This window comes from Oreochromis aureus, linkage group 5 (genome assembly GCF_013358895.1).
Source record: "Oreochromis aureus strain Israel breed Guangdong linkage group 5, ZZ_aureus, whole genome shotgun sequence".
Taxonomy (NCBI): Eukaryota; Metazoa; Chordata; class Actinopteri; order Cichliformes; family Cichlidae; genus Oreochromis; species Oreochromis aureus.
Window position 1 is genome coordinate 31,129,636 of NC_052946.1, and position 27,336 is coordinate 31,156,971.

The 27,336-nt window shown below is 37.9% G+C and overlaps 2 protein-coding genes across 2 annotated transcripts; one reads left to right on the forward strand and one right to left on the reverse strand.

Annotated features, from left to right (window-relative positions):
* Positions 1–2,765: 2,765 nt before the first annotated feature.
* lactbl1b (lactamase, beta-like 1b) lies at positions 2,766–15,544 on the forward strand. Its single transcript, XM_039612832.1, has 6 exons — positions 2,766–2,929; positions 4,043–4,149; positions 4,800–4,957; positions 10,573–10,820; positions 13,387–13,492; positions 14,285–15,544. Exons 1-6 carry the CDS (start codon positions 2,824–2,826, stop codon positions 15,261–15,263), a joined length of 1,704 nt encoding a protein of 567 aa, XP_039468766.1. The 5' UTR covers positions 2,766–2,823; the 3' UTR covers positions 15,264–15,544.
* Positions 15,545–17,002: 1,458 nt separating this feature from the next.
* On the reverse strand, positions 17,003–23,245 carry nmur3 (neuromedin U receptor 3). Its single transcript, XM_031733190.2, has 2 exons — positions 22,387–23,245; positions 17,003–18,853 (listed from the first exon to the last, which is right to left on the reverse strand). Exons 1-2 carry the CDS (start codon positions 23,228–23,230, stop codon positions 18,423–18,425), a joined length of 1,275 nt encoding a protein of 424 aa, XP_031589050.2. The 5' UTR covers positions 23,231–23,245; the 3' UTR covers positions 17,003–18,422.
* Between the last annotated feature and the right edge of the window lie 4,091 nt (positions 23,246–27,336).

Below are 27,336 nucleotides of genomic sequence, written 5' to 3' on the forward strand. Positions count from 1 at the left end.
AGCTAGATCAAATTTCCAGTGTGATCTTTGTACTGTAACTTGTTAAGTAAATTAAGAACATTTTACAGATAAATCTTCACATTTTTTCTTGCATTTTTTTTAAACACAGCAAATCTCTCCAAATGCCGTGGGAGATGTTTTAATTAACGGCCATAAATAAAGAAAAAAAATCTTTTTGCATCATCATCACTTTAGGTCATTTTTTTAAAGCAAGTGAAGCCACATATGATGAAATCTAAAAGAAGAAGAGAACAAATTTAACAAAACAGTAACAGCTAATTTCACACAGATTGAATTTCTTATCACTATAATTTACTCTGTTTAGAAACAACTATTAGTATGAAAAACGGACCATTTACAAACTGGATTCTAAGTAACTGAGTGTTTACTAAATTTGATGAGGCCTCAGAGTTAGTGTTTATTTAATTATTTATACTAAAAATAGATGCACTTGTGTAATGGCTTTGTGAATAAATGGCTCTCTGCTGTTGTTGTTGGACCTTGCTGAAGCGTTTTCTAGTCAGACAGTTCCTGCTTTTTTAACTCTGCCAGAGACTTTACTTTGAATCAAAGGCCTCTGTTACTTTTCCAACTCAGAAGTCTTTGTGCTTTGTGAGAATTCAAAAGTGAGACCTCTGAATTAAAAGCATTTCCTTTTCTACACTCCTTCAATGACTGTTATTTCACATTAGGGTAAATTGTGCTTTTTCTTTGCTGTTCCTTTCATTGCCCTGTCTAATGGATCTGGATAGTGTTACGCTTCCTGGAGCAGGATGCACAGAATTAAATTAATATTTCAAAATGTTTATAATGTTTTCCTGCTGCACGCAGAAATGTGCTTTGTTCACTTAAAGCTCGGCTTTACCATCATATTAAATGCGAGTTCACCCTGAACAAGGCCATGTACCAGCAGGAGTTTGTGACATTACAACTTGTTTGCATCCAATGATGGTCAAGTGCAATAAGGAGGAAAACTTAGACAGTTCAGTGAAATAGGACACACATTGTAATCAGTAGGGAAACATTTGAAACAAATAATATTTTTATATTAATTTTTAAAATAATTTAATTAGGTAGAATGAGAAGATAGATAATCACAAAAGTGCTAAATTATTTATAGAGCTTACAACATGTTTAAAGGGTACCTTAATATATTGGATCTTGAATAAAATAGGCATGTGGAATTTTTGGGGAATCTCAGCATCATTTGAAATAGTTACAGAAGTTAGAGACAGCTGTTGTTTAAAGCCACATAAAGAGGAGGCCACATTCAAGATTCACTGTATAAACTTATATAAACAAAATAAAAATCACTGAAACTATCAGAGCCTGGGGGCCTGGCCTTGAAAAGATAGGAGTCAAGCTGACCATACAATGGCCCTAAAACCCAAAGTTTCCAATCTTCAACTAATTAAAAAGTGCATAAACTATCAAATAGTACTGCAAAAAAGAAAAAGACCTAAATCTCAAAAAGCCACAAAAAAAAAATAAAAAAATCAAACTATTGGAAAAGAGACTCCTTTTCTCCAGACTCACTTAAATTGGTTCAGATGTATCCTTGTAGTCTTTGCTTCAGTGTTTCACGCTCATATTTTAAAAGAGGCTTTTGAATTTCTAGCACCTAAACTTTGAAACAGGCGTCCTCAGTTTGTCAGATCAAATGAATCTGTGGTTTGTTTTAAAGGCTGCTGCCCATTGTCTGTAGCCTTTTGTTCTCCTAATATGTGTGTAAAGGAGTGTGTTTGCATGAAAGACTGTGTTCGCATATTTAAATATGTGCACTAATTTTTAACGTGTAATGTTGTTGTTTTTTTATCCAAACTGTGAAGCACTTTAAAACTGTGTGTTTTAAAATGTTATATACATTATTATTATTATTATTATTATTATCATCATTATTATTATTATTATTATTATTATTATTATTATTATTATCCCACTGCGTAATATCGTTGGTCATCTACTGTACTTTCCCCTCAGTGCCCCAAATTTTCTTTCATTCCTTAACCTAGCTGACCCAAATTTCCTGCACCAAGTGAGTGTACTTTTCAGCTTATGCTGTGGCTAAAAGGCATACCCTAACACCCAATCTCTACTTGTTCTTGCTGACTGGGTGCCATCATTGTAAGCTCTCGTGACTCGGTGGTGGGCTCCACAAGACGAAGCTAGACTGAAGTGCATTGCTTCACTGGGATTAGGGATTAAGATTTCCCTCGCTGCTTTGGTTGAGTAAATCTGGGGATTATGATGTCGACAGCCTGTGGCTGCAGGAGAGGAAATTGAATTGTGACGGACGGAACACCGATGGCCCAGAATTACAGCGCAGTGAGTGAGAAGTCAGAGATGGGAGTCCATGTCTGTGCCTTTCTCCTGCTCAGGAAAACCTCCGCTGGACACCATTTACTGCCTTAGGGGTGTAGGGATTGCTTACATAGCAGAATCAATCTGAGTAGATGTTTAGGATGTTGATTGTGTGCTAAGAAGATTTCTGTATCACTGGTAATCCTGCTCTGACCTGTGAAGCATCAGGTGGTGAGTACTGTGAACTGCAACAGGAAACACTTACATATTAACCAAAGGATTTCTGACTTGTTGTATAACTGAAGTCAGTGTTAAAGAGAATATCATGTCTCTATGTGTGAGAATCCAAAAACATGAGAAGCTGTGTAAATCTGACCGTGTAAGATAACAAACTGACACATTCAGTGCCAACTTACTGTGTTCATGTGTGCCTGTCTGTCTGTGCATAAGCCAACCCCTGCTGTTGCTCCTCCTGCTGCTGCTGCTGCTGTGAAATTCGAAGGACAAACTAAAACCAGCAGGATGAAGGTGAAATGGACCCAGCTGGGTTTGGTGTTCTTCCTCATATTGTCACTGGTGATGACAGGATGCTTCTTCTGGCAATATCAGATGCCAAAAGTCCAGCCAGGTGAGAGCACGTGATTGGTGTCAGGTGAATAAAAACCTCAAACAAGGCACATTTATATTGATTAACATTATATTAATTATAACACAGATGCAAATTAAAAAAAAGTCACAATTTAGGGATTTTATACAGGCTTTTTTTTTAAAAATAGTTATTTAGGTCAGGCTAAATATTGCAATTAGCCTCCAGACTGTGAGCTGTGGATTATTTGAGATTTCAGGCACTCTCTTGAGACTTGAAATAAAATAAACTGTCTTTCATGATATGATTTTTCACACAAATTGCACAAAAGTATTATACTTCTGAAATGTGTTTGACGTGATTTGAGTCACTCAAGTCTTGCTTGTTGACCGGTTTGCCTTAAAACTGTCTAAAAAGCAGTTGGAGAAGCTTTTTTTTTTTCTTCACTGTGCTTTCTTTCTGGACAAATGATTAATATGCACTTGGTTACAGCCAAATTAATCATTTGACAAGCAGGTCCTCAATGTGCTATCCAGTTACAGCCAGTTCCTTATGTACATCCACTAAATGCCTCTTTCTTATCTGATGTGAATGCAAAAATGAGACACTCAAGATATACAGATCTCTTAATTATGAGATAAAACAATCTCATAATTGTATGATCTTTATCTTGTAATTATGAGATGTACCAGTAGCTTTCTTAGTGGGAGCATTTGTAGCGTCATTGCAAGTTCAAAATCTCAGAAAGTGGCTTCAGGTAAGGTAAGCTAAGAACTTTAATGCGCTAAAGCAAACCCAGCACACAAGATATGTAATGTGATTCTACATGAATAAATAGGATATTAATGGGAAAGGTCTTTTGAAAGAAATCAGCTCTTTAGAATTAAAAGGGAAATAATAAATCCATTGAAATATTACGTTAATGCATGACGCGGTCACATGCTTTTTGATGAAAGAGTTATGTATCGCACATTTTGTGAGATTGGATCCTATAAGAACAGTGAGATTCATTATAAAAAGGAGGGAATTATTGAACCTCCTACAGACTACATTATACTTGCCTTGACTGACAGTATCAAGTGGTGATTTCAGTAGTCTACCCTCTCCCTCTGCTCTTTATTTCTCTTTTCCCCTTGTCTTGTCTATACCACCCAGATGAAGGAATGGGTCGCAGTGCCAAATCAGAGATGATGTGTCCCCGTTTCCCCGAGCCTCTACCTCTGGAGCATCCTATCCCCAGTCTAAAAGAAGCACTGGAAAAGGTGAGACGAGTTTGCCATGCACAGTCCACAGACTTAAATCTGCAGGCGCTTTTCCAGCATGTCCATTCAAGTCGGAGTAAATTTACAGGCTGGCCGGTAATCCTTAACACCAAATGTCGGTTCAGTTGACAGAGGGAGATTAAAGACATAGTGGATGAAAAATCTGAGAGTCTGTCTGAGCAAAAGGTTGTGTTACTGTAGCCAGGAGGTTGCACTGTAGCACCCACTAGAGAATTTGGGAATGCAATGTAGTGGATGCACATAACTGCAGTAACCACAGAAATAAACTGAAATGAGCATAAAGTCTGGTAAATCTAAGGCAGAGCAGATGATTGCCATCTACACTTTAGTTTGTATTTTCCATCATTTGAGAAAAGCTTCTTTTACTGTAATCTCAGCAGCCACCAAAGCCAAATAGAAAATGGATAAAAGACGTGAACATTTGATCTGCTTACCCTGAAAATGTTCTCGTGCTAACATTGCCCCCCTCTCACCTGTACATACTAATGTAGTGTAGTAAGCAAATTCAGTCATTTCTCCTAATTAATATAGCTAGCTAGCTAGCTAGATAGCTCTAACATGAAGCAAAGAATAAGAATTTCATTAACTGGAAATATTTTGGAACTGACTACTCACTGTGTCTCACCCAGGTGGACGTTTTGCTTCGGCAGACCATCAACCCTATCAGCCTTCCTGCCTTGTCGGCCATCGTAATCCTAAATGACACTGTTTTGTGGACAGGTAACTTTGGGAAGCGGAATGCCAGCGACCCTCACTCAGGACCAACAAACGAGTACACAATGTACAGGTGAGTGCCTTAAAGCTCATTCATAGGTCTTATCAATGATCCTATCCATAAAAGTCTAAACTTCATTAAACTGCTTGATTAAAGAAGAAAATATTGAAAATATAAGAAAATATTCATAACAGCTTATGAATAGAAAAGTCTTCCCTGGTCCACAAAAATAATGACATGACGATAATGAGGTGTACATTACCTGTTCAATTATATATTCTTGGAGCAGCAGCTGCAGGTTCTATATAGAAATCCTCTTAAAACCAAAACTAAATTAAGCTGTTTTCACACAGGCACTGCAGCCCTGACCTTTTCTAGGACTTACCCGGTAGAGGTGCAAATGTCAGATCAGGCATTAGCCACTCTTTACCCTAACCAGCTCCCCTATACAAAGTCCATGTCAAATGTGTGAATACAGCAACCGATATAGCAGTCCAGTCACTGCTGGAGAGTGTGCATCATGTGTTTTGCCTGCTGCACACAATATATAAGCATTATTTCCAATCTCACATGAATCATCAAAAAGTGTCTGAAGGTCAAGTGTGAAAGCATCTTTAAATACATTTTTCATAGATTTTCCATATATTCTCCTGCAAAGAATAATGTAAATCATTTAATATCATTATAGTTTGTTTATTTAGCTCTAAACTAGTCATACTTACATACAATGAGCCCAAGTCTCACATTTATAATTCAGAAGGCATGACCTCTGTCTGATCTACTGCCAAACAGCTGATGCCATCTTTTGTTACTAAAAGTGTTAAGTGCTACTGCTTCCACTATTAATGTCACAGTCTGCAGCTCTGCTGGCAAAAGGCCCGCTGCTCATGTTTCCGCAGACCTGCTTTGCAGCTGTTTGCCAGATGTCCTCGGGCTTTCCCTCCTGTTCTCTTAACCTGACTACATCACTCTTCAAAACACTACTTCCCCGTTGTCAGTGGCACCAAGATCCCCCCCCAACCACATCGTTCTTTTGTGCTCGTTAACCCTTTTAGGAGTTTGCCCGATTGGTTTCTTGCAGACTGTTAGCTCCATTTGCTGATTGCTGATTGCCTCTTTATTGGAACTGGCTGCTGCCTGTAAATGTCTGATTTAGTTTACCTGTTGTGGATGCCTTTTATGGTGCTGACCCTTGATCGCATAACCATCGTGTAAGCCTTTGCACCCACTGCTGCTACCTGGGTAACAGGTGGAGGGCTTGATCATGTTACCAAACAATTCAGCCAGCAAACATCTGGATAGTATCAGTGTCATAACAGTCCACACTGGATCAAGAGGTTCAGTGAAATGATATCAAAATTTATAACTTCTAACAATGTTCAAAGTCAAAAAATGCAGCATATCAGATTTTCATGATTTTCTTTCTTTCTTTTGTGTTTTTAATCAAATAATTTTCTATTTCAGTGGAAACATCTCCTCTTGTTATCCATGCAAACACAAGCAGTTTGTGAAATACTCAAGGGATCATGCAATACACAGGCAATTCATTCATTTCTGTTTCTAGACCATTACTTTGTGTTGTGGGGCATTAATCGTACTTATTTATTTATTTTACTTCAACATTTTTCATCAGACCTGTTTAATATCTATGCCAGTGCTGAGGGTGAGAAGTTAAAGTTTTACAACACTGAACTTTAAATCTCAACATTTTGACTATTATGCGTACACCACTGGGCACTTTTAGAATACTTAATTCAGCTGTACTTAGTGGGAAAGCAGCTAATCAGATGAGATGATTAGTTAACTTCCATCCACCCATTTTCTTAACCACTTATGCAATTCAGGATTATGAGGGGAGGATGGGGCGTATCCCCAACTGTCATAGGCGCAGACACAGGGTGAATCCTGGACAGGCTGTCAGTCTATCACAGCACTAACACACAGAGGCACCAATTAATTTGATAAGCATGTCTTTGGACTATGATGCTGGAGTACCCTGAGAGAACCCACAAAGGGAAAACCTTCAAAATTGGCATTAACAGCTAAGGATGATGGGAAGATGTCACTTCCAAAGCTATCACAATTTATCCTCTTGGGATTTCATCCAAAGGTGGTCACAATATGTCAGGTTTAACTAAAGTAATTGACCATTATCCAGAATGCCAGTGTGTCTAAAAATGAGACTCTAACACTTACCTCAAAAAGAAATAGTCGAACCATGAAAAAGATTTTAGAAATGTTACCTCACTTATTGCTTTAAAGAGGTATAAAGTTGGAGGATTTGTGAAAGACAGATGAGTTGAAATCAAAGCCTCCAAATCCGACTTTAAGTTGCTAAGCTGGCGTCCTTCGTTTTAACTATAGAAATGTCAAAGGTCTTTCATCAGACCCTCTTTGCCCAATGCATGCTGTAATCTGAAACGCCAGTGTTCAAGTTTGTAAAGCAGTCTTTCTCTTAAAAGCATTCATTTTTCAAACCCAGTGCTAGAAAAATCATTACATGATAAAAGGTTATTGTCTCACACTTAAGAAGTTTTCTCTTTGTTTACATAACAAAGCCCAATTTTTAGTTATCACTCTGTTAGAAAAATACTAAGAGCTAGTCGAATAACACCTTTTTTCTAAACAGTAAATAACAAAAGTGAACTCAACATCTGAAATAACTCCTAAATGTCAAACAATCTAAGAAATTATCTCATCTCTCAAGTTTACAAGTACAGCTTATTTTCTAATGAATTACCAAAAATGTATTTAAAATCAGTGTACGCCCATGCTTTCCACTGAGCCAAATTGCTCTCCAGTTTTGTGCTGATGGAATTCTTCTATCCACAGTTTCGAAAAATTAATCCACATTGAAACGAAATACCAAAAGATGTGAAAAAACTCTAATTGCAAGATGTCACAAAGTTGAGTGTACAAAAAGATCAGTGATCAAGTAGAAATTAGTGAAAACACAGATGCAACGGTAATCAGGTGGTACAGAATAAGCCACAGTGCGACTAATCAAAGCTGCAGACGCCGTCTTCCTAAAATGACACCACAGACAGTGCAATCTGTAGCTCGACAGGAAGTGCTTTAGATTTGGCACAGCAGTCACCAGTGGAAATCAGTTTCTGTGACAGCTCAGATAGTGTGAATAAAATTGCGTAACTTCGACCTGCATGTAATAAATCTCGGTTGGTCTTTTGCACACAACTTCATGCGTTTTCTAAAGAAGTTTGATAAGTTGATCATATTTAATTTAATAAAATAAAAATTATTTTTTTAACAAAAAAAATAATTTTTTTGTTTGTTTGTTTTTATGGGTGACACCAAGAAAAAATGGGGCTCACACTGTGAACTACCTCGGTGCATGCGTAGCCCGGACAGTGTAGTATGGAGGTAGGAGTGTGATCATATAGAGCAATGCAAAAGTTACTCAGAAAAAGACGTATATAGATTGCATCGCCTGTGGATGCTGTCATGGTCTGCAGAAGCAGACCATGTGGAGTGCATGAGGAGGACCCAGGAGCAGACGCAGACAAGGAGAAAAACTCAGTTCCAACAAAAGGCGAGCCTTTATTTCAGGCTGATATACGTGGAACATAAAAGAAAGACATTAACTATGATCTTTGAACTATGACTTGACATGGGGAAAATAGCACAGACGATCCGACGAAGACTGAACGGAAACACGCAGACTAAATACACACAAGGGGTGATCATGGGAAGTGGAAACACATGAAGAAACAGCTGACACAATAAATCATAATGACACCACAGGGAAAGTGTAAACTAAGCACATAGAACATGGAAACGAGACTTTCAAAATAAACACCACGCAGACATGAAATATGACAGCTTAAGACATGAACCAACAAGAAAGGCCTAACCACAGGAGGCGAACACACAAATGGCTCTAACAAGCAAAGAACTAAAACTGATCAATTTAGGAGCTAATATCTAAATTAACTTAACATAAACAATGAATAGCAAAATACAAGGAAAGTCAGATCCTAATTAATAATAGCAACAACCAAACATATCTTCAATAACATAGGTCAGCTCCTAAAATAAGTAATTACATTCTGTGTACTCCAGAGAGATAACAAAAGGTAAATCAGTAAGCTTCAAATTCCTTGAATGAATCCTTAAAAAGAATGCCAAGAATTTCAAAAAGGTTCCAAGGACTCTACATAAGAGGTCAGCCTGAGGTCAACCTCAATTACAACATTAAATCTTCCTTATACATTAATAATAATAAAAATCTATAATAAATAGTGGAGATTTCCAGTACATAAATGGGTGCTTTATCACTTTTCTCTCCTTCATAACTCGCTGTCATCTTGCTTTCTCCCTCTGCTTTTCTTGCACACTGTGTCCATCACCATCATTTGGCTATGATCATGGTGCTAAAGAAGATTTTACAGTTTACGTATCAGTGATTTGTGCACCTTTGGCAGCATCTGCCTGAAGGGACTGATTTCCTTTTCCTTTGAGGCCCTGGTTTCTCCATTTCTGTTTTGCACTTTATGTATTTTGGCATTTTATCTTTGTTTTGTTTTTGTTTGGTTTTTTTTGTTTTGTTTTTAGGTATGAAGTTCAAGGAAATAAGCCCCAAAGAAAGAGAATTTAATTTTTTTTTTTTTTTTTTAAAAAGCTGTTTTGGCTTTAACACCACTTCACTGACTGGAGAAATTTGTATTAGTGTACTTTGAAGTATAGTTTGTTTAATTAACGGTTAGATTTTCTTAAACTATTAACTATTTAAACTAACTATTTTGTTATATGTGCACACAGCTTCGACTGATCAGTCGGTTTTTGTAAGGATAGCTCAACATTCTGAAAAATATGTTTATTTACTTTCCATGGTCTTGTTTAAAGCCTTATCCACACAAGGAGTGATTTGCTCATGGCACATCACTTTGTGGTTGATGGTTGGTTGCTTGCAGAAATTCCAGTCTCCGATTGCCTAGATAACCCTCTGGTGTGTTTACCCTACCCTACCCTGTCAATAAAGTGTATCCTGCACTCTCGTTAGTATTTGCTTTAGTTATTCGCCTCAAAGCTTAGAAAAGTTTAACTCGGGTCTGCCCACTCGGTCTCTTGTGGCGGTTTCCTATGTAAACAGGCCTTTAAAAGTTGGTTGTCAAGCAGTCAGCAGCAAGTTCAGGAAATTTCTAACCCCAACCAAGAAAAATGACAGTACATAAATGCCAATAGTACTTTTCCAGAGTAAACAAAAACAGTAACATTGTTTCTACACAGGCAATTTCAGCAAAAAGAACAAAAAATAATAAGCTAAATCCACACCTGAATAGCTGCTTTAATAGTAACAATCCATATGAATTTCACTCAGTAATAAACTGAATTTGATAACTGGGATTGGCACCAGCTCCTCCTTCTTAACCCTGAATTGAATAAGCAGAAGAAAATGGATGGATGATACTGCAGCAAATGCAGAATATAGCAGTTATTGCATGTTCATCCTGGGGGAAAAAAATTACTGAATATAAGCCAATATAAGCCATAGTTTTTAAATAGCTGACAGAGGGTAAAGCACATTTTTATGTGGTGAAAAGAAAAAGGAAACCAAGGAGGAATACAAAAAATGTGCATCAGTGTGCGATTAAAAAAACTTTTCAACCTTAGCTATATTTTTCTACAACGAAATTGTATATTCTATTGCTTTGTTATCTCTCTATTAGAATTGCAAGCTTATCAAAACTTTTTCCGACGCTGATGCTGTACAAGCTGTGGGAGGACGGGAAGATTGGCTCCCTAGATGACCCTCTGGAGAAATATGTGGAGAACTTCACCATCAAAAACCCTCTGGGGAAGATGCGAGACTCCGAGTTGAAATATGTGACAGATGGCCTTATATTTCTCGACAGTGGAGAAGTTCAGATCCGCTCATCTTCAGTCACTCTACGGAGGATGGCTAGCCAGCTCTCAGGTACATATGTATACTATATCCCTATGACCTTAAAATAACACTGAATTCTTGCCTTTTCATGTCAAAAGAAAACAAAATGCTTCAGCAAAGCACCAATTGACTTTTGGGTTTGCATGAAACAACTTATTTTCAGCAAATACACAGAAATTTATAAATCACAAAGTTATCTTTATGTATAATTCACGTGTTGAATATCTGATTGAACTTTAAATAATTTCAACCAGCTACACCAATCAGGCAGAACATTATGGCCACCTGCCTACTATTGTGATACCAAAACAGCCCTGACCTGCCGCGGCATGGACTCTTCTAGACCCCTGAAGATGTGTTGTGATATTTGGCACCAAAATATTAGCAACAGATCATTGAAGGTGCTGCAAGTTCTGAGTGGGACCTCCGTGGGCTGGCCTTGTTTGTCCAGCACATCTTACAGATGCTCCATTGGACTGACACCTGGGGAATTTGGAGACCAAGTCAACACCTCAAACTCATTGTTGTGCTTCTCAAACCTTTCCTAAACCATTTTTGCTTCATGGCAGGGGCACATTATCCTGCTGAAAGCAGCCACAGCTAAATAGCACACCTTTCTATCAGAACTAGCATGAACTTTTCAGCAATTTAAGCTAAAGTAGCTCGTCTGTTGTATCAGGCGACAGGGGACAGCCTTTGCTCCCCATGTGCATTAATGGACCTTGGCCCCTCATGAACCTGTCGCTGGTTCACCACTGTTCCTTCCTTGGATCAATTTTGATAGATGCTGACACCTGCAGACTGGGAACACCCACAAGAGGTGCAGTTTTGGAGATGCTCTGAACCAGCCATCACAATTTCACTCACGATCCTTTCACTTACACATTTTTGCTGCTTCTAACACATCAACTCTTAGGACAAAATGTTCACTTACTCCCTAATATATTCCACCCACTAACAGGTGATGAAGAGATAATTAGTGTTATTCACTTGGCCTGTCAGTGGTCATAATGTTATGCCTGATCGGCGTATACATGACTGTATGGTTTTCCATTTTAAAACACCAAGGCCTAATAAGCAGGCTCATTTTGCCAGTGGTCCAGCTAGCAGAAATATTGTCTCTCCCTCTCCTTTGAGGGAATGTTTATCAAAGGTCTGCTATTCTTTTTCTATCACTCTTCCTCCTCTTCCAGTTTCCAGTTATTGTTCCAATATCACTCAAGCTACTAATACCTACAAACACTGTTCCAGTGTTGTTCGTGCAGTCGAGCTTTTATTATCCCGGGAGATTTGGTGACAGACAAAATTGCACAGTGAAAGTGAGGCCTCTCGGGAACCATTCTAAATGCAGAAAGTGTCACTATTCAACAGCCTATCAAAAATGTCAGAAAAACAGACAAAATGAGACCAACTTTGAGAGTAAGTGCCTCAAGAAACAAGTCTTTGAATGAAAACCTTGTGAGATTATTTCCTTTCAGAGGAAGAAAGAATTCCAAGAACCATTAGGTTGCAGTTAACATCAAAAGCTAAAGCAAAGAAAAGTAGCTGTTGTCACTTTAAGCTTGATTTTATAATCAAACTGGAACAATAGAAGGGAACAAAGGGACAGAAGGGGTTTCTAGGAAAGCTCTTGCTACATGCTTGATTCCTGCGACAATATTTATTTATTTAGCAACAATATTTCTGGAGACTAATGATGCTTTATGGATCCATTTTGAGCTGAAGCAAATGATTCATGAACTGATGAGCCAAATGGCAGTAAAGCTACTATTACTGTGTCACGATGAAGAATTTGGTGCTTTCCACAGCACAATAAATTCAGTTCATCTGGATTTTGAATTGTGGTTCAGACCACTCAGTAATATGAAGGTGTCTTTAGAAAGTTGCCATTTTTTATAGAAAGTTGCCAATTTTCTGACATATTCTGACAAACAATTAATGAATGAAAGACAAAAACAATGTTACAGCTGTAGCTGGTTTGACCTCTCTTTTTTGTCATTTAAAGCCATTTAAAATCGCTTCCTACTGTTCTTCTAATTTTATCTTAAACATCTATGATCTTTTCACTTTCATTGATATGCATAAGTAAAGCAGACATTCAAAAGCGCTTGCACTACTTGCAGTAAAAAATATCCAACCCTCAGGTGCTGTTTAGATTTGTAACATCTATTCAGATAAGACTTCAGATAAGAATTGCAATGAACATGCCTAAACAGGAAACTGTTTATCTGAAGAAGTTTTCACTAAATAACACTTCTGTCTGTGTAAAGAATTAAAATATGACACACACATCTATTGCAAGGAAGGATAATAGGTCTTTAAAAATCCAACCATGTCTCACAATTTGTCATCAAGCCAGAGTGGCTGAACATAATAATCCTTTATAGAAAACTGGTCAAATTTGTCACGTACAAAGAAAGTGCTGTTATAAGGTAAATGAAATAACTATTAGGGTGAAAAAGAAAGTGAAGATACGTGTTTGAGAAGGTTAAAGTATACTAATACAATTCAACCTTTGGTTTTTTTTATTTACAAATTTTACTTTTTCTTTTCTTTTTTTTTAAATTTAACACTGTTTTGCTGTTGTTTAATCCAGGCCTGCCCAGGAGGCTCCGAGCTACAAATTTGCTTTGGAAAGGAAAAACTCAATCTGCAATCAATCTTCTACAAGATGATGTCCTCGTCGCGGATCCAGGCACCAAGTATGATTTCTTTTATTGCGCTGACATCAGTGTTTTCATGGGTAAATTCTGACCAAGCAAATGAGTGTTCCTGCAGTGTACAAATATTATTCTGTTACTTACATTCTGCTTACATTCTACATTCTGCTTCGTAATGACAAAAACTGTAATTACAATAATCCCTGTTGATGCTACTTAGATTTTACCTGGGGAGGATGTATAATTAAATGTCAAGTTTAATTGGCTCAGGTCTTTCCACATACTGTACCTGTCTCTACATGTTACGCTGATTAGTAAAATATTTGACCTTTGAGTAAACGAGTGTTTTGAAGTGATATTTTAATATCTCCAGCACCACATTGTGTTTTTATTAAACCTGCAGGGACCTGAGCTCAGCTAAGAAATAGTCCATCAAATATGATTTGGAAGCAACGTGTCATTATTATACTTTAATATATAATAGAGGCTGATCAGTTGTTGTGCACTTTTTTCAGTATGTATAGCCAGTTTTACAAATGCACTGCAGGCCCGAATCCTCCAAAAGGTGTATGTGAGTAAATCGGTCTTTAACCTGCTAGCTCCATATTACAAAGTCTCTGTGATGTTGTACTGCACCCCCAAGGGAGCAGTCTATATTGCTTTCCATTCTCTGCTAGTGAATGGGATTTTTATGTGCTAGGCTTCCTGCATTTTCTGTCCAAAGAGCTCGCTCACTTAAATTTCATGGAATATTTCAAGTATGGTGATATTTAAACGTGAAATATCATATATTCTTTTTCATTCTCCCAATGCTTTTTATATTTGTTCTTGCAGATGTCACTACAGTAACCTTGCCTTCTCACTACTCGCTCATGTGATGGCAGAGCGAGTGGCCGGAGTTGACTACCAGCGATGGATCACAGAGAACATCCTGGACCGGCTGGGGATGGAAGACACCAGCTTTGACCTCACCCCAGGGATGCAGAGCCAATTGGCTGTTGGAGTGTACTCAAATGGAAAACCAGCCCCACTCTATGACCTCGGCTGGTACCGGCCTTCTGGTCAGATGTTCTCGACAGCTGCAGATTTGGCCAAGCTCGCCATGATGCTACTGGGTGCGTATCATCGCAAGCTGCTGGAACCAGACTCTTTGAAGATCATGCTGACCCCACTCTTTAGGTGTGATAAGGATTATTTTGCTAACCGTACTGGAACACCATGGGAGGTGAATGAGCTGATGGGCTATGAATTGTTGCGTAAAGATGGGGATTTGGATGGCTACTCTGCCACTTTTTCCCTGGTTCCCAGACTGAAGCTTGGCCTAGTGGTGCTAATGGCAGGCAGCCGATCTCAGAAACAGGATGTGGTCACAAAGGCCTACAACCACATTGTCCCAGCCATAGAGAGAGCCTTCAGAGAGGCCAAAAAGGTCCTTGTTGCTCCTCCAAACCCTGATCATTACATTGGATTTTTCACTTACAGCAACATAACTTTCTATGAGATCAAAGTAGGGCCAGACGGAGTCCTGATCATGCAGCAGTTTGGTCCTCAGATTGAAGAGCTCATACCAGAGAAGTACAGGACAATAAAACTTAACTACCTGGTTGAACGTGTGTTTAAAGTGGTGTTTGAAAAAGAGTACCCTTGTGTTTTGCGAGTCGGCACCGCTTCAGTGTCCCTGGAAGCCCAAGATGGCCAATTATTTAACTTCTACGTGTTTAATAAGCAGGGTTTATCTCCAGGTTTTGATGCGCCAGGGCTGAACACATATAACGTGGTCAGAATAGCCCGTAGGCCGTCCTTCTCCAGCTGAATTGCAACCGTGTTTTGGCCTAAAGACAAACATTGTGTCCTTGGGATGTGAAAGGGGATGTAAATAGACATTAAAAAATATCAAAAGACTGAAGTGAGATGTCGCGATTATTCTAGAGGTCAAAGACATGATTGTGCTCTTGATATACAGTGAGCACAGATAAGCATGGCATCATGTTCAGCCAGCTGTATAATGTCCTTCACAGAAAATGTATTAAATTCACTTCTGAATGATGTATATGAATATCCTTCTCACACTGGCCCTTCATTACACTTGAGAACTGAACAATTCACACTATGGAGAGAGTGCTTGTGTTTTTTTCCTGTGCTTTATTTAAATTTCACATCGTAGTGATCTTTCTTTCCTTGAGTTTCCATCAGACAGAACTGGAGAACAGCTCTTATTTTGGCCATTTACATGAATATTTACATTCATTCTATATTCAACTCTTAAACTGTGATTGAAGTTGCATGAAATGTGTCACTCATACATATTCATCTTTCTCTGGAAAACAATGTGATTGTGTTACTTTACTCATGGCAGGTAGAAGTAGGACATTTAAATGGCGAACTGGAATGTCACCTATAAAATAGGTATATTGCCACAGATTTGAAACTGGTTTAAAAGCAACAAACGAGCACCGACATGTCACTGAGGTACAAATTGTTTTTGCTCCACAATAAGAGGCGATTGAGGACAGGAACACTTCTGGGTGCCTGTGTGACTCTTTTCTGTATAATCCCTGAAAATGGACTCATTCATACCGACCTCTAACACCAGTATGAATATGAATATGAATATGAATACTCCACTGCGAATGCTGCAAGAAGATAACACATTCAAGAGAACAAAAGTAACGTATAATGCAAAGGCCGATATTTTGTTTTGTATTAGATAGCATGTCTGAGAATTTTATGGAAATGAAATCTGTATTGAAAATGTTGTTTAGTGTTCAAGCATCCAGTCCAATGAGTGAAAGTGAGTGAATGTGAATGCAAATCTCCCTACTGTATCCATTTCATCCTGCTGTGGCTTGCAGAACTGCCATTCTGCTATTCAATTCAATGTTGTCACAGCTGACAGATTAAAGCTTATTCTGATCAATAGTGGAAAGCAAAAAATATAATTTGACTCATGCGGTGTAGTGGAAAATTTAAAAAAACACAAAAAACAAACAACACGTATTACACCATGCATCAATTCTCAAACCATTGCCAATATGCTAAAAATTCCCAACCATGATAACAACTGTCAGTATATTTAGAGGTGTGTGTGTGCGTGTATGCAGTGCCCCTGCTTCAACAGTAATCGTTCATAACAAAAAAAGAGTACAAAACCACCTGCTGGAAAGCCAACAGCGATGCCAATGGGCCTAAAAGAGGTAACTGGAACAAGGATATTTAAATAATAAGCAAAAAGGTAAGAATAACATATTCTATTGCTAAGTGAGGTGGGTATACAGCCTGTAATATGTGGTGGGATTGGTGAAGACTACCACATATTACAGGCCAGCAGCACAAAAACCCAATACATTCAACCAATCAATCTGTCCTAGCTTATTATTTTGGTTCAAACCACACTAGGTCTATAAACTCTTGTGGAAAAAGAAATTCCATAATGCAATCACGGTGATGAATAAACTCTTCAGTTTGATGGTTCAGTAATCAAAATAACAGCACTCTAATAATGTGTTGCCAGCATTTACATAGTTCAAACATGTGACAGCTATGTATAGACTGCTTAATATTTATTTTGCTTTTGAATTAGCCATTGCACAATAGCCATAATCAGTTTTCATTTTTGCAATCACAGTGAACAACAGCTTACCGGCTGGCCATGCAACAAGAGAAACCCCCCCCCAAAAAAAACCATCAGCAACAGCTCACAATAAATGATCACATTCTTTGTCCCACTGAAACACAGAGATATATACTACTTCTTTTTGCAAATTAGCATCACGTTAATTTTCAGGTACAACATATCAATTACAACATGTAATCATTTGGCTCAGATCGATCTGATTTTCCACTTTCTGACATAAGGCATACAGCAGTTAAAAAATAAGACAGCAGGTAAAATGTGCAGGCACTGTCGTCAAATATGATTCAAAGCTTCAAACAAAGGATAAATAATCATTTTACATCCAAGCTTTTTAGTGACATGTAATAAGTTTAAGAAAATAGCAAAACATTTTGGAAATTATGCTTATCCGCATCTTTCGTTAGGGTTATACGAGAATATCCATAATACTGCTGCTAAATATGATACTGGAGCTACAGGAAAGCTAAGCAACTCAAGACTGTAAGTATAGGGGGACGGTTAGCTTGGCTCTCAAAGATTAAAAAACAAATATATGCCCTTTACCCTTACAATGTATTTTTAAGGGTATCTTGATGATAAAAAAAAAAAGGGTTTTCTCTCACATTCAACCTCTTATCCTGTCAGCTATTTTTTGCTGTCTCTTTTATTATCACATCATTTTCAAAATCATCTCCTAAAAAAACTGCCATTGTCACTACTCTTCTCCAGTGAAATCTGTGCTCTCCAAGCCAATCAGCCAGTAGTTCCTATTCTCTATCCTCACTGTCACTATGCCCTTTAGGCATTGCTTCTCCCTATCTCAATCTCAGACCGGTTCTTCAGTGAATCTCATCTTTATGGTGTTCATCAACCATATTTTTGCTCCACCATCACTAAACATCAGGGGGTCTAGTCCCAGTCCCCAATAACATCATGCTCCATAGTTTCATCAGCCTAACTGCCAAAAATTCGTACATCTCCAGTGTCATGATTTTGCAGTAGATTTAGTTATTTTCTTCCAAATGATCTCTCTTTGCACTAAAATACAACACGAAAACAACTTTTGGATTTACATGGCTCATCAACTAGAACCTTATTTACTTTTGAGATGAGCCAGTGTTAATAAAAGGGTCAGAGACGAGCAGACGAGACAGTTTCATTACATTATGACACAGCCTACTTGTCCTCATTTGTTTCAAGTCTCAATTCTAAGCTAAGCTCATTTTCTTCTGGCAGTATTCATCATACAGCATCATGTCAGCAAATTCTGAAAACAAATAAACCTAAGATCCAAAATGTTAATCTATCGGTTTACAATATTTCTGCACCAGCTGCTTTCTAGCTTGTTCAAATAAAATGTCAGAATACAGAGGTCTTGCAGGTTGTGTCTGTACAAGCACATGTGAGGATTTCAGTGTCCATACTCAGTGTCATATTAGGAGACAGCAAAGGGATGAAAGCATTAGAGTTCTTCCCCTCAGCCTGACCTCTTGAACTTGCAACGGAGGGATCCAGCAAAATTTTAGGAAAAGGAGGGGAGTCTCTGACAGAGTTATTGTCCTCCCCCTGGGAACAAACAAGTTCTCGAAAACACTCTCTGAACCGCGTGGAGAGCAGGCTGTAGATGATAGGGTTGACTGCAGAGCTGAGGTAGAAGAAGACGCCCGACAGGATGTGGACATATTGATAAATGTTGTGCATCAAGTCGGTCCACTGGCTGATAGAGCTCCACAGGAGACGCTCGATGTGAAAGGGTGCCCAGCAGACTCCAAACACTGCCACCACGATTGCTGGAGAGAAAGATGATGAATACATTTATTTTTGCAGAATAGATTTTAATGTTAAAATTAAACTTTTTGGCTTGTGGTCATTTATAAAAATCCACTCTACTGTTTATGAGTTCTTGTCAAATGTTAGCAATCCAGCCATAAAATGATTTCTCTCCTCAGCTTTATTTGAAAACCTGTTTAAACAAACTGAGACAAACATTTCTAAAAGGAGTACATAGATTTGTGGAGGAGAATTTCTTCTTCTTCTTCTACTCATTTTCAGTTAAAACAGCTGTATATGGATGGACTAGAATTAGGTGTTGTGGTGTGTTCAGTCAGTGTCATGCTATTGCAAACATTGCATTAGCAAAACTTGAAAGAATAGCATGTTCTTGCCCTAGGGTTTAAATTACTGTTATTCTGTCATTGCTGCTGACATCATATGAACTTGTCAGCTTGTAGGCTCCTGTTTGGTCTGGTTTGTGAGCTAAATGTGAAAATAAGGTTTAGGAACATATTATGTTTTGATGTTAAAATGCTCCTTTCTGACCACATCAGTCTTACTATGCTTATGCATTGGACCTATATGCTCATATTTCTTACCGTGTTTGTTTTAAACATCCATAAATGACTAAAGACAGCTTGTGTCAACAGCTTTGAAAAAATGACAGCGTTTAATGCTCCGGGAATGAGGTCGTAAGAAGGACAGATAAACAGCTGTATTCATGACCTTTGTGGTGATTGTGAAGTAATTTGGAGTTAAGTTAGATTGCTTATTGAGGCCCTTAAGGCAAATGAGTCGAGAGATTCTTAAAAATGGAAATTCAGCATATCATTATCCTTTAACTGAAGTTCGTGTTTAGCAAATGCTGCACTTCAGTAACCACAATATATCAACGACACACAGAAACAATGAGCCTTTCCTAACAGAGTCTACAATCTTGGCTTACAGATAAGACTAGAAGTGAATTCAAACAGGTGTAATAAGTCTTATCAATATCAAACTGTTCTTAGCCAAATGTAAATGCTTCATTCTGTGCAACAAACGATGCTCAGCATTTTTTGATGATGGAGCACAAATACATTCCTCGCCAAATAATCTAGGCATAATGCTCTCAGGGGCTCTCCCTGCAGGAGGTCCAGCAGGCACAGGCAGTGTTTGGCTTTTTATGATCATGGGCATATGGCATCAAGCTTTGCTTGGTGGCACTCAACACACTGCCAAGATATTTACATGTATAAATATGGCATTTAGCACTTGGTTCCATTCTTTCTTTCCCAGACTACAGCGATTCGCATACTGCATTTTAACTTTTTCATTTGTCTAAAGCTTCAAGGTTAGGACAAAATGCTGTATTTTACAGTTTTTTAAAGAATCACATTTATATTCTATATTATCTTATTCCAGCTCTTCATTAAAGATATATTTATCCTGAGTGAAATACTTGGACCGCAAAACCATATTTTTATATTGCAGTTTTTGCATAATTGTTACGTGTGTGTTTTACTAAGTCAAGGCTGATGTGTTTGATGTGTTTAGAAACTTTATCTGTTATCTCTATCTCTGTAATATAAGAGAAAGTTTGGTAACAAAGTTTGGCTGAACAGCATGAGTTGACAACAGGAATTGTTGTCAAGAACACAGGATTTATATGTGAAGATGTTCAGTATGAAAATATAGCTTGATGAACAATAGGTAGCTTTCAGCTTGCTGCACTTTAGTTGTTGATAGTGAGTGGAAATCAATTAAAGAGAGTAAGCTTTTATCGAGTTAGCTGCTCATAGATGCAAATGTTAAACCTTTTTAAAAACTAAAATATGCATGTCATTTTTTCTGAAAGTCATTGTATTTCAGCTGCTTTACATGGGAAACACATGTTAAAAACAAAACCAATGTTATTTTACTATAAATTACTATTTGACTAGAAGAAAAAGATAAGGAGGATGATGACAGAAGCAGTCTGACCAGCTGTGCAAATCAAAACAATCACAATCTTTTTGTTCATACATTTCATATTTATTATTTATTATTTTTAATTTAAATTTTATCACCCATTCTCCAGAACAGATGGCATTCCTGATAAAGGAATCCACCTGCAGTGGAACCAGAAAGTATCCCCCAAACCTCTTATGAATTTATCAACATTTCTAAAAGATCTTCAGTTGGGATTCTTTTGAAAAACACATCTTTTAAAGGTCCCCTGTGATGTTTTAGACATCTAGTAGTGCTGTGGACGTATTTGTTTTTGCACCTGTTTTCTTTATGTCATGCAGTTGCACAGAACATAACTGCACAGAGAGACGTGCTGCACGGAGCCAACAAAGGCAGAGGAAGCTAGCTGTCATGCTTTAGAAGAAAAAGCCATGCGTTCAGCACTTCCATTAAGCCTCATGAATTTACATTTCACACCTTGGAGAGTAACATTGAACGTAGACATAACTTTTATTAGTTTTGAAGAAAACTGCAATTTTCCTGCAATGTTTTTGACTGTTAGAGCTCTGGGAAAAATAACTCTCAGACAGAATGTGCTATATATGAGGTAACTATCTTCTTGCAATATGCAGCTCTAGAGATGCAAAGATAAGAATGGGGAAATGTCTTCATTTTTCAATGTTGCTGGTATTTTGTATGCAGCTGGGGCACTTAGATGTTTATTTGTTGTTATGATGGCCATAAATTTGGTTATATGCTTTTATTTAACTCTCAAATATCAGCGCGGATATCAAAAAGTACAGAAAAGGTCAGGGTTTAATTTTATTTTTCAGCATTTGGTTAAATATATCGCCAGCGTGTTACCTAAAGAAGCTGTTTAAAATTCTCCCTTAGGCCTTTTCTTGAAATATTGGATATTTGTGACTCAGGGTGCAATATCAGTTAGAAATTAATCATATATTGGGGGAGTCTTGTTTGTTTTTTGCAGGTTTTTAAACAAAAAACATAACAAAAAAGTAACGGCCAACTTCCATACTGTGAAATTATGACTGGCTGTACAAATACAATGAGAATAACAGCATCAACATCCACTCAAAACTCCTCAGAGGAGCTATGACAAAAGCTTAAATGCAGACATTTCCTGTGACATTAACACTAACACACTGTTCGTTGTGTTCATAATGGATATTCTGATAATTCAGTCTTTGCAATAATTGCCAGTTGGTTCAGAAAATAGGTTTTCAGATTGACTCCTAATGCTATTTTTTGCCAGCTATTATTTTTGTCATTCATAGTGTGAGAATCTTTAGATGGTGGATGTAACGGGAAATGCTTCAGTGTAAGAACAAATAGCTATAGCAAAAGGGTCTTACACTAACATGTAATCTTGTCAAGCTGCAGAATTAGGAGATGCGACTCAAAAGGAAGCCCTTCGGAATCTTAATGATCCATCCAAACTGCTGATAATCCTGTGTCATTATTTACTCTCTGTTTTCGTCATGTTTTGTCTATGGGATCATGCCTTGGCAGTGACAATACAGATTAGAGGAGATATGCTTTCAAGTCAGAGCAGCATGACAGAGCAATGCTTGCCTTTTGAAGAGAGAGAAAAAAAACTCACAGAGCATTTTGATGACCTGTCTCCTTCGGCCATTCTCCACTCTCATCTTCCTTCGAGTGCTGCAACAGTTCTTTCCCAGGTTCCCACCGGACTGCCGCCTTTCTCTCCCCAAATGAAGGCCCATGATTAAATACAGCATGCTAATAACCATCATGGGTATAAAATAGAAGCAGACAGTTGTGATTTGCATGACCAGGTTATAGATCCACAAAGGTTTCAGCACAGTGCAAATAGCTGACTCCTCCATTCTCTCTGGCAGGTAGAAGATGCCGTGCAGTGAGGTGTTGGGGATTGCACAGATCATCGAAACCACCCAGACAATGGTGATGACCCGTTTGGCGTGCTGGTTAGTCGACAGGTATCGTGTTTTGAGTGGATATACCACAGCTATGTACCTCTCCACACTCAGAGCTGTGACGTTAAGGATGGAGGCAAAGCACACAGTTTCAAACAGGAACGTTTTGAAGTAGCAGCCACCCTCACCAAAGGGGAATGGATAGTTCTGCCACAGGTCATAAATCTCCAAGGGCATCCCAAACAAAAGCACGAGAAGATCCGATACAGCCAGGCTCACAAGGTAAAAGTTTGTAGGATTACGCATTTTTTTGTGCTTTGCAATCACTGCACATGTGAGCAGATTTCCAGACAAGCCGATGAGAAAGATGAGAAGGTAAACACTGGTCACTGGGAAGAAAAAGGGAGAGCGTTTTGGACCCAGGATTTCAAAGAGGTTGACCTCTGTGAACTGGTTGTTAGTATAATTCCCAGAGGCGTTGACAGGAATGCTGATATTGTGGAGCAGTTTTGATAAGTTTAAAGAGGAGCCCTGCAAGAAGAGGTCCATTGTTGAGAGGAAGACTGGAGGAACAAATGAAGGTCAAAACATCCTCTGCTGGTTTCTTGGGGTATTCAGTGCTGGGGTGTTGCTATTAAAAGAAAAATAAGAAGATAAAACAGACAGTGCTGTGATCAGAAGAGGGGTTTTTTTCTGTTTAAGAGCTCTTTGATGCTGCTTATTGGGGTCAAACTTAAGCTTAATATTTCTTCATCTTGTTTAATGAATAACTTCTTGATGAATGCACAAATTTCCACAACATGAGACCTAATTTTATCTTACCTAAGAGCTTGATAGTTATTATTTTTGCCATTTTGGGGGGTTTTCTGACTGATTTTGTCCATAATATTTCTGGAAAAGCAAAAATTTCCATTTCGCCTACAGAGAATCTCAAGGGACCATCAGTTCGAATCAAAACTTCATCAGATTAAAGTCAATTAGATGACAACAGCAGCATTTTTTTCATTCTGGGTGGGAAAACTATTAACTGACTGCAGTTTCTGTGTCGCTCATGCATTTTCTATTATTCTATTATTTTCTCTGTCTCTCTCGGTTTTTGGCATCCTTTATGTCTGAAACAAACAACAGATGTTTCTTAAGATGCATTGAGCAGTGTGTGAACCAAGATTTTTCAGTGAATAAACAAATTAACGTGATGAGGTCAGCAGCATATCATTCGAAACAAATAAAGGGAACTTTAAGCTTGTTTACTAGGTATGAAACATCCTTGTTTATATTTGCATCATTTTGTTAAAAGAGACTGATGTTTCTATTTTAAATAGCAGCAGCAGTAAAGAACTAAAATCCCACAGACTTATAGAAAAACAACATTTTCTGTCATTTCTGCATAGAGAGAAAAAATCATACATTTAAGTGGCAGATTCCCCCGTGGACAGGAGAACGTTGCTTTTAGTGGCAAAATAATATGACTAAACTCTTTCTCATCAGCTGACGACTGTTTGGGATAATTACCACTACACACACTGCACTGAGAGATGCTTCCTCTGAAAGGTTAATTATGTGGCCAAATCTCATGTATTACTCGGCAACTCCAAGGTTATTGGAGTAATATGACATGGACAGCATTATAAGAATTAACGTTAAGAGAGTTGAATATTATATTCATCTGACATGTCCATTAGGAAATATAACCAGCCTGCAGTTAACAAAAGGATCCACTGACATTGTGTTTTATGTCTTTAAATCGTATTGCAAAAATGTTTATTAATAATTAGACATTTAGGTTGATCGTTGTTAATTGTGCATTTTAAAATACTTACAAGCGCTGAAAAAAAAAATCTAAAGCAAACTAGACGCAGACAATGAACTAAACAGACAATATGTTTTACAGTATTTTAAACAAAAGTTTCCCAAAAACTAAAACAACAGTTCAATGTAAAAGTAGAAATAAATTCTTACCTTGATTCTGCTCATCTGCAAGTCGTTTCTGACTATCCGCCATCTGTGCGTTCATGATTGAGAATGACGAATCAAACAGCGCAAAAACGAAGCAAATTGAAATGTAGATATATACATATATCAGCTGAATGCTGAATGAAAAGTTGTTTGACACGCTTCTGGTCGGTGGTTGAGGGAAAAGGAGATACTTGGAGTATCCACGGGGGAGGGCACTGTAAATGCGCTGCAGCCACGTTCCCATCAGACAGAGAGAGAGAGAGAGAGAGAGAGCGGGGGAGAGCGATCCTGGGATCATACATCTGCTTAATTTATTTATTTAGGTTAGCCTATAAGGGTTGAATCACAAAGGGCGTGCGTAAGCTTTCATTCATAAAAAAAACGACAAGAAAGAGGCTGGTCTATAATTTTGCACATAATAATCCAGCTACTGGTAGTAATAATCTACTGTAGCACTGTAGGGCATTAGAGTTACAAAAAATATAACTGTTAAAGGTTGCTTCTGTTTTTGCACTTAGGGGTTAACAGTGTATTTTTGAGACAGCAGAGGGGGTTGTTTCAGCAGGAACAATTATGTTGCAGGATTGCGTCACTGAGTCTATGGATTGCATATAATTGAAATTTCTTCATATTGGTCCACTGTGAAGAGATGAGTTAGCATAAAGCTCCAAGCAGATACAAATGATTTCTTTTTTCAAAGAGGACTGCATAAGTAAGGAACAAAAAGGTGAGAGCCAGATAAAATGATAATAGTTCATGTTTCGTTAGTGTCATTCAACTCTGCCCACTTTAAGGAAAGCCAGTAAAAGAGGCTAGAAATGATAACAATAATAGTAATAAAAATCATAGTTTAAATGTAAAAATACGAAAGAAATCAGGTTGTTCAACTTTGTCTAATAAAACTAAGAAAATCATTTGATTTGTTGTCTTGCTTAAGTAAAAAACTGAATTAATATGGATGCAAGAGCCAATGAATATCTCACTGGGGCTTATCCAAGCTGTGTTAGTGCAGCTGTACATGTGTTCTGGACTTGATTTATTTTCCATGGTTTAGAATTATGTGAGGGGTTTCAACTGGCAAGCTCAGTTTGGAGTTCCTCATTCAGAAGTGAAGTCACGTCTTTTTCTTTTCTCTCAGTGGATTGTTCCTCTGTGCTCACCAGCTGTAATGTAAACCCGAGGAACATTCTTCTTATAGCTCACCTAATTTACTATTGCACGAGCCATCCTTCATGGAATGTGCAGCTTATTTTTACTGAAACACAGGTGTGAGTTGAAGAAGCAAATCAAAGTAGAATTGGATTTGGATCCAGTCTCGTATTCACATGCTATTTAACTTGTTAGCCTCAGTCAGTCAATGGGGACAGAACACTGGCTGACATTGGGTAAAAGTCAGGCCATCACAGAGCTAACATGGAGAGACAGTCAACCATTCATGCTCACAACTACACCTACGGCCAATTTGTAATCAGCATACATATCTTTGGACAGGGCGAGGAAGCTGAAGCAACCCAAAAACAGAGGGCGAGTACATGCTTATATGGTAGTGACTTGTCTGCTGTGGAGCACTCCCTTATTTTTGACTAGTGGCGATCATCGTTTTCATTTTAATGCACAGCAAGATGTTGTATTTAATAGCACCCGAAACTACCAGTTGAGACCTTAAAGTATTACACAAAATTAAGGTCAGAGAAAAGTGTGAAAAAGTGTGATTTTCTCTGTGGATTTCTATTCAAACATACCTTTTTCATAACCCGAAGAGTTTCCATCAGAAAGAATAGAGGTTTAAAGCACTTTTTGCACTGGCTTCAATCTTCAGACCCCAAAGCTTTATACATACCATCTGTGGTCCAGTGAGATGAACTTAAATTGAAACAGAGAGAGGGTATGTGTGCTTATATCAAAGCTAGATTTAAATAGAAGCCTACATAAATTACTGTAAAGTTTTTAAATCTTATTTCTAAAAATTGTTTTCTTTAACTCTTACTGTGAAAATAGAAATTATGTGTAAAGGTATAAGTCTTTTCAGCTCCTTTACCTCTTTGCTTTGTTAAACAGCTTTATAATTTTGTTAGCACCCCATGAACAGCTTTGCTTTTCTAAAATAAACACTTAGACACTAATTTTATCCCCTAGACCTTCAAACACCAATATAGTGATTGCACTATTTCACAGTGGTGGTTATGGTGTTCTTTTTGTTTGTTTGTGGTCATGATAATCGCATATGAAAATAACAACTGACCTGGCTTAATTTTCTTGAGGACATGTCACTCTTGCCACTCTACTGTTTTTATGTTACCGAGTGAAGTGCTTAAATGGGCATTTAAACCGTTTTTGCTTGCTGCAGTGATTCCTCTTGAAAGCCAGTGATGGGTCAAACACTTTCTGTCTCTTTTTCTCCTTCTCCCATGCTATGAGAGCCTGCTTTTCCAAGTCCACCTCCCTATTCAGCTGGGGAAAAAATAACTGATTTGTGACATGGTTCGACAGCATGTCTTGAGTATCAGCTCTCACACTCCAGCCTTAAGTGTAAAGGTTCCATTGAAAAGTTGTAGGGACTTTTTGAACTTGTCCAGCATGCAGTCCTGCCCTGTTAGCTTTAATGTTGTAAACAGCCTCCTGATGTGTTAAGTGACATTTTGACTAAATAATTAAAGTAAAATGTCCTTATTATAGAACACCCGCCGTTTTCTGAAGGC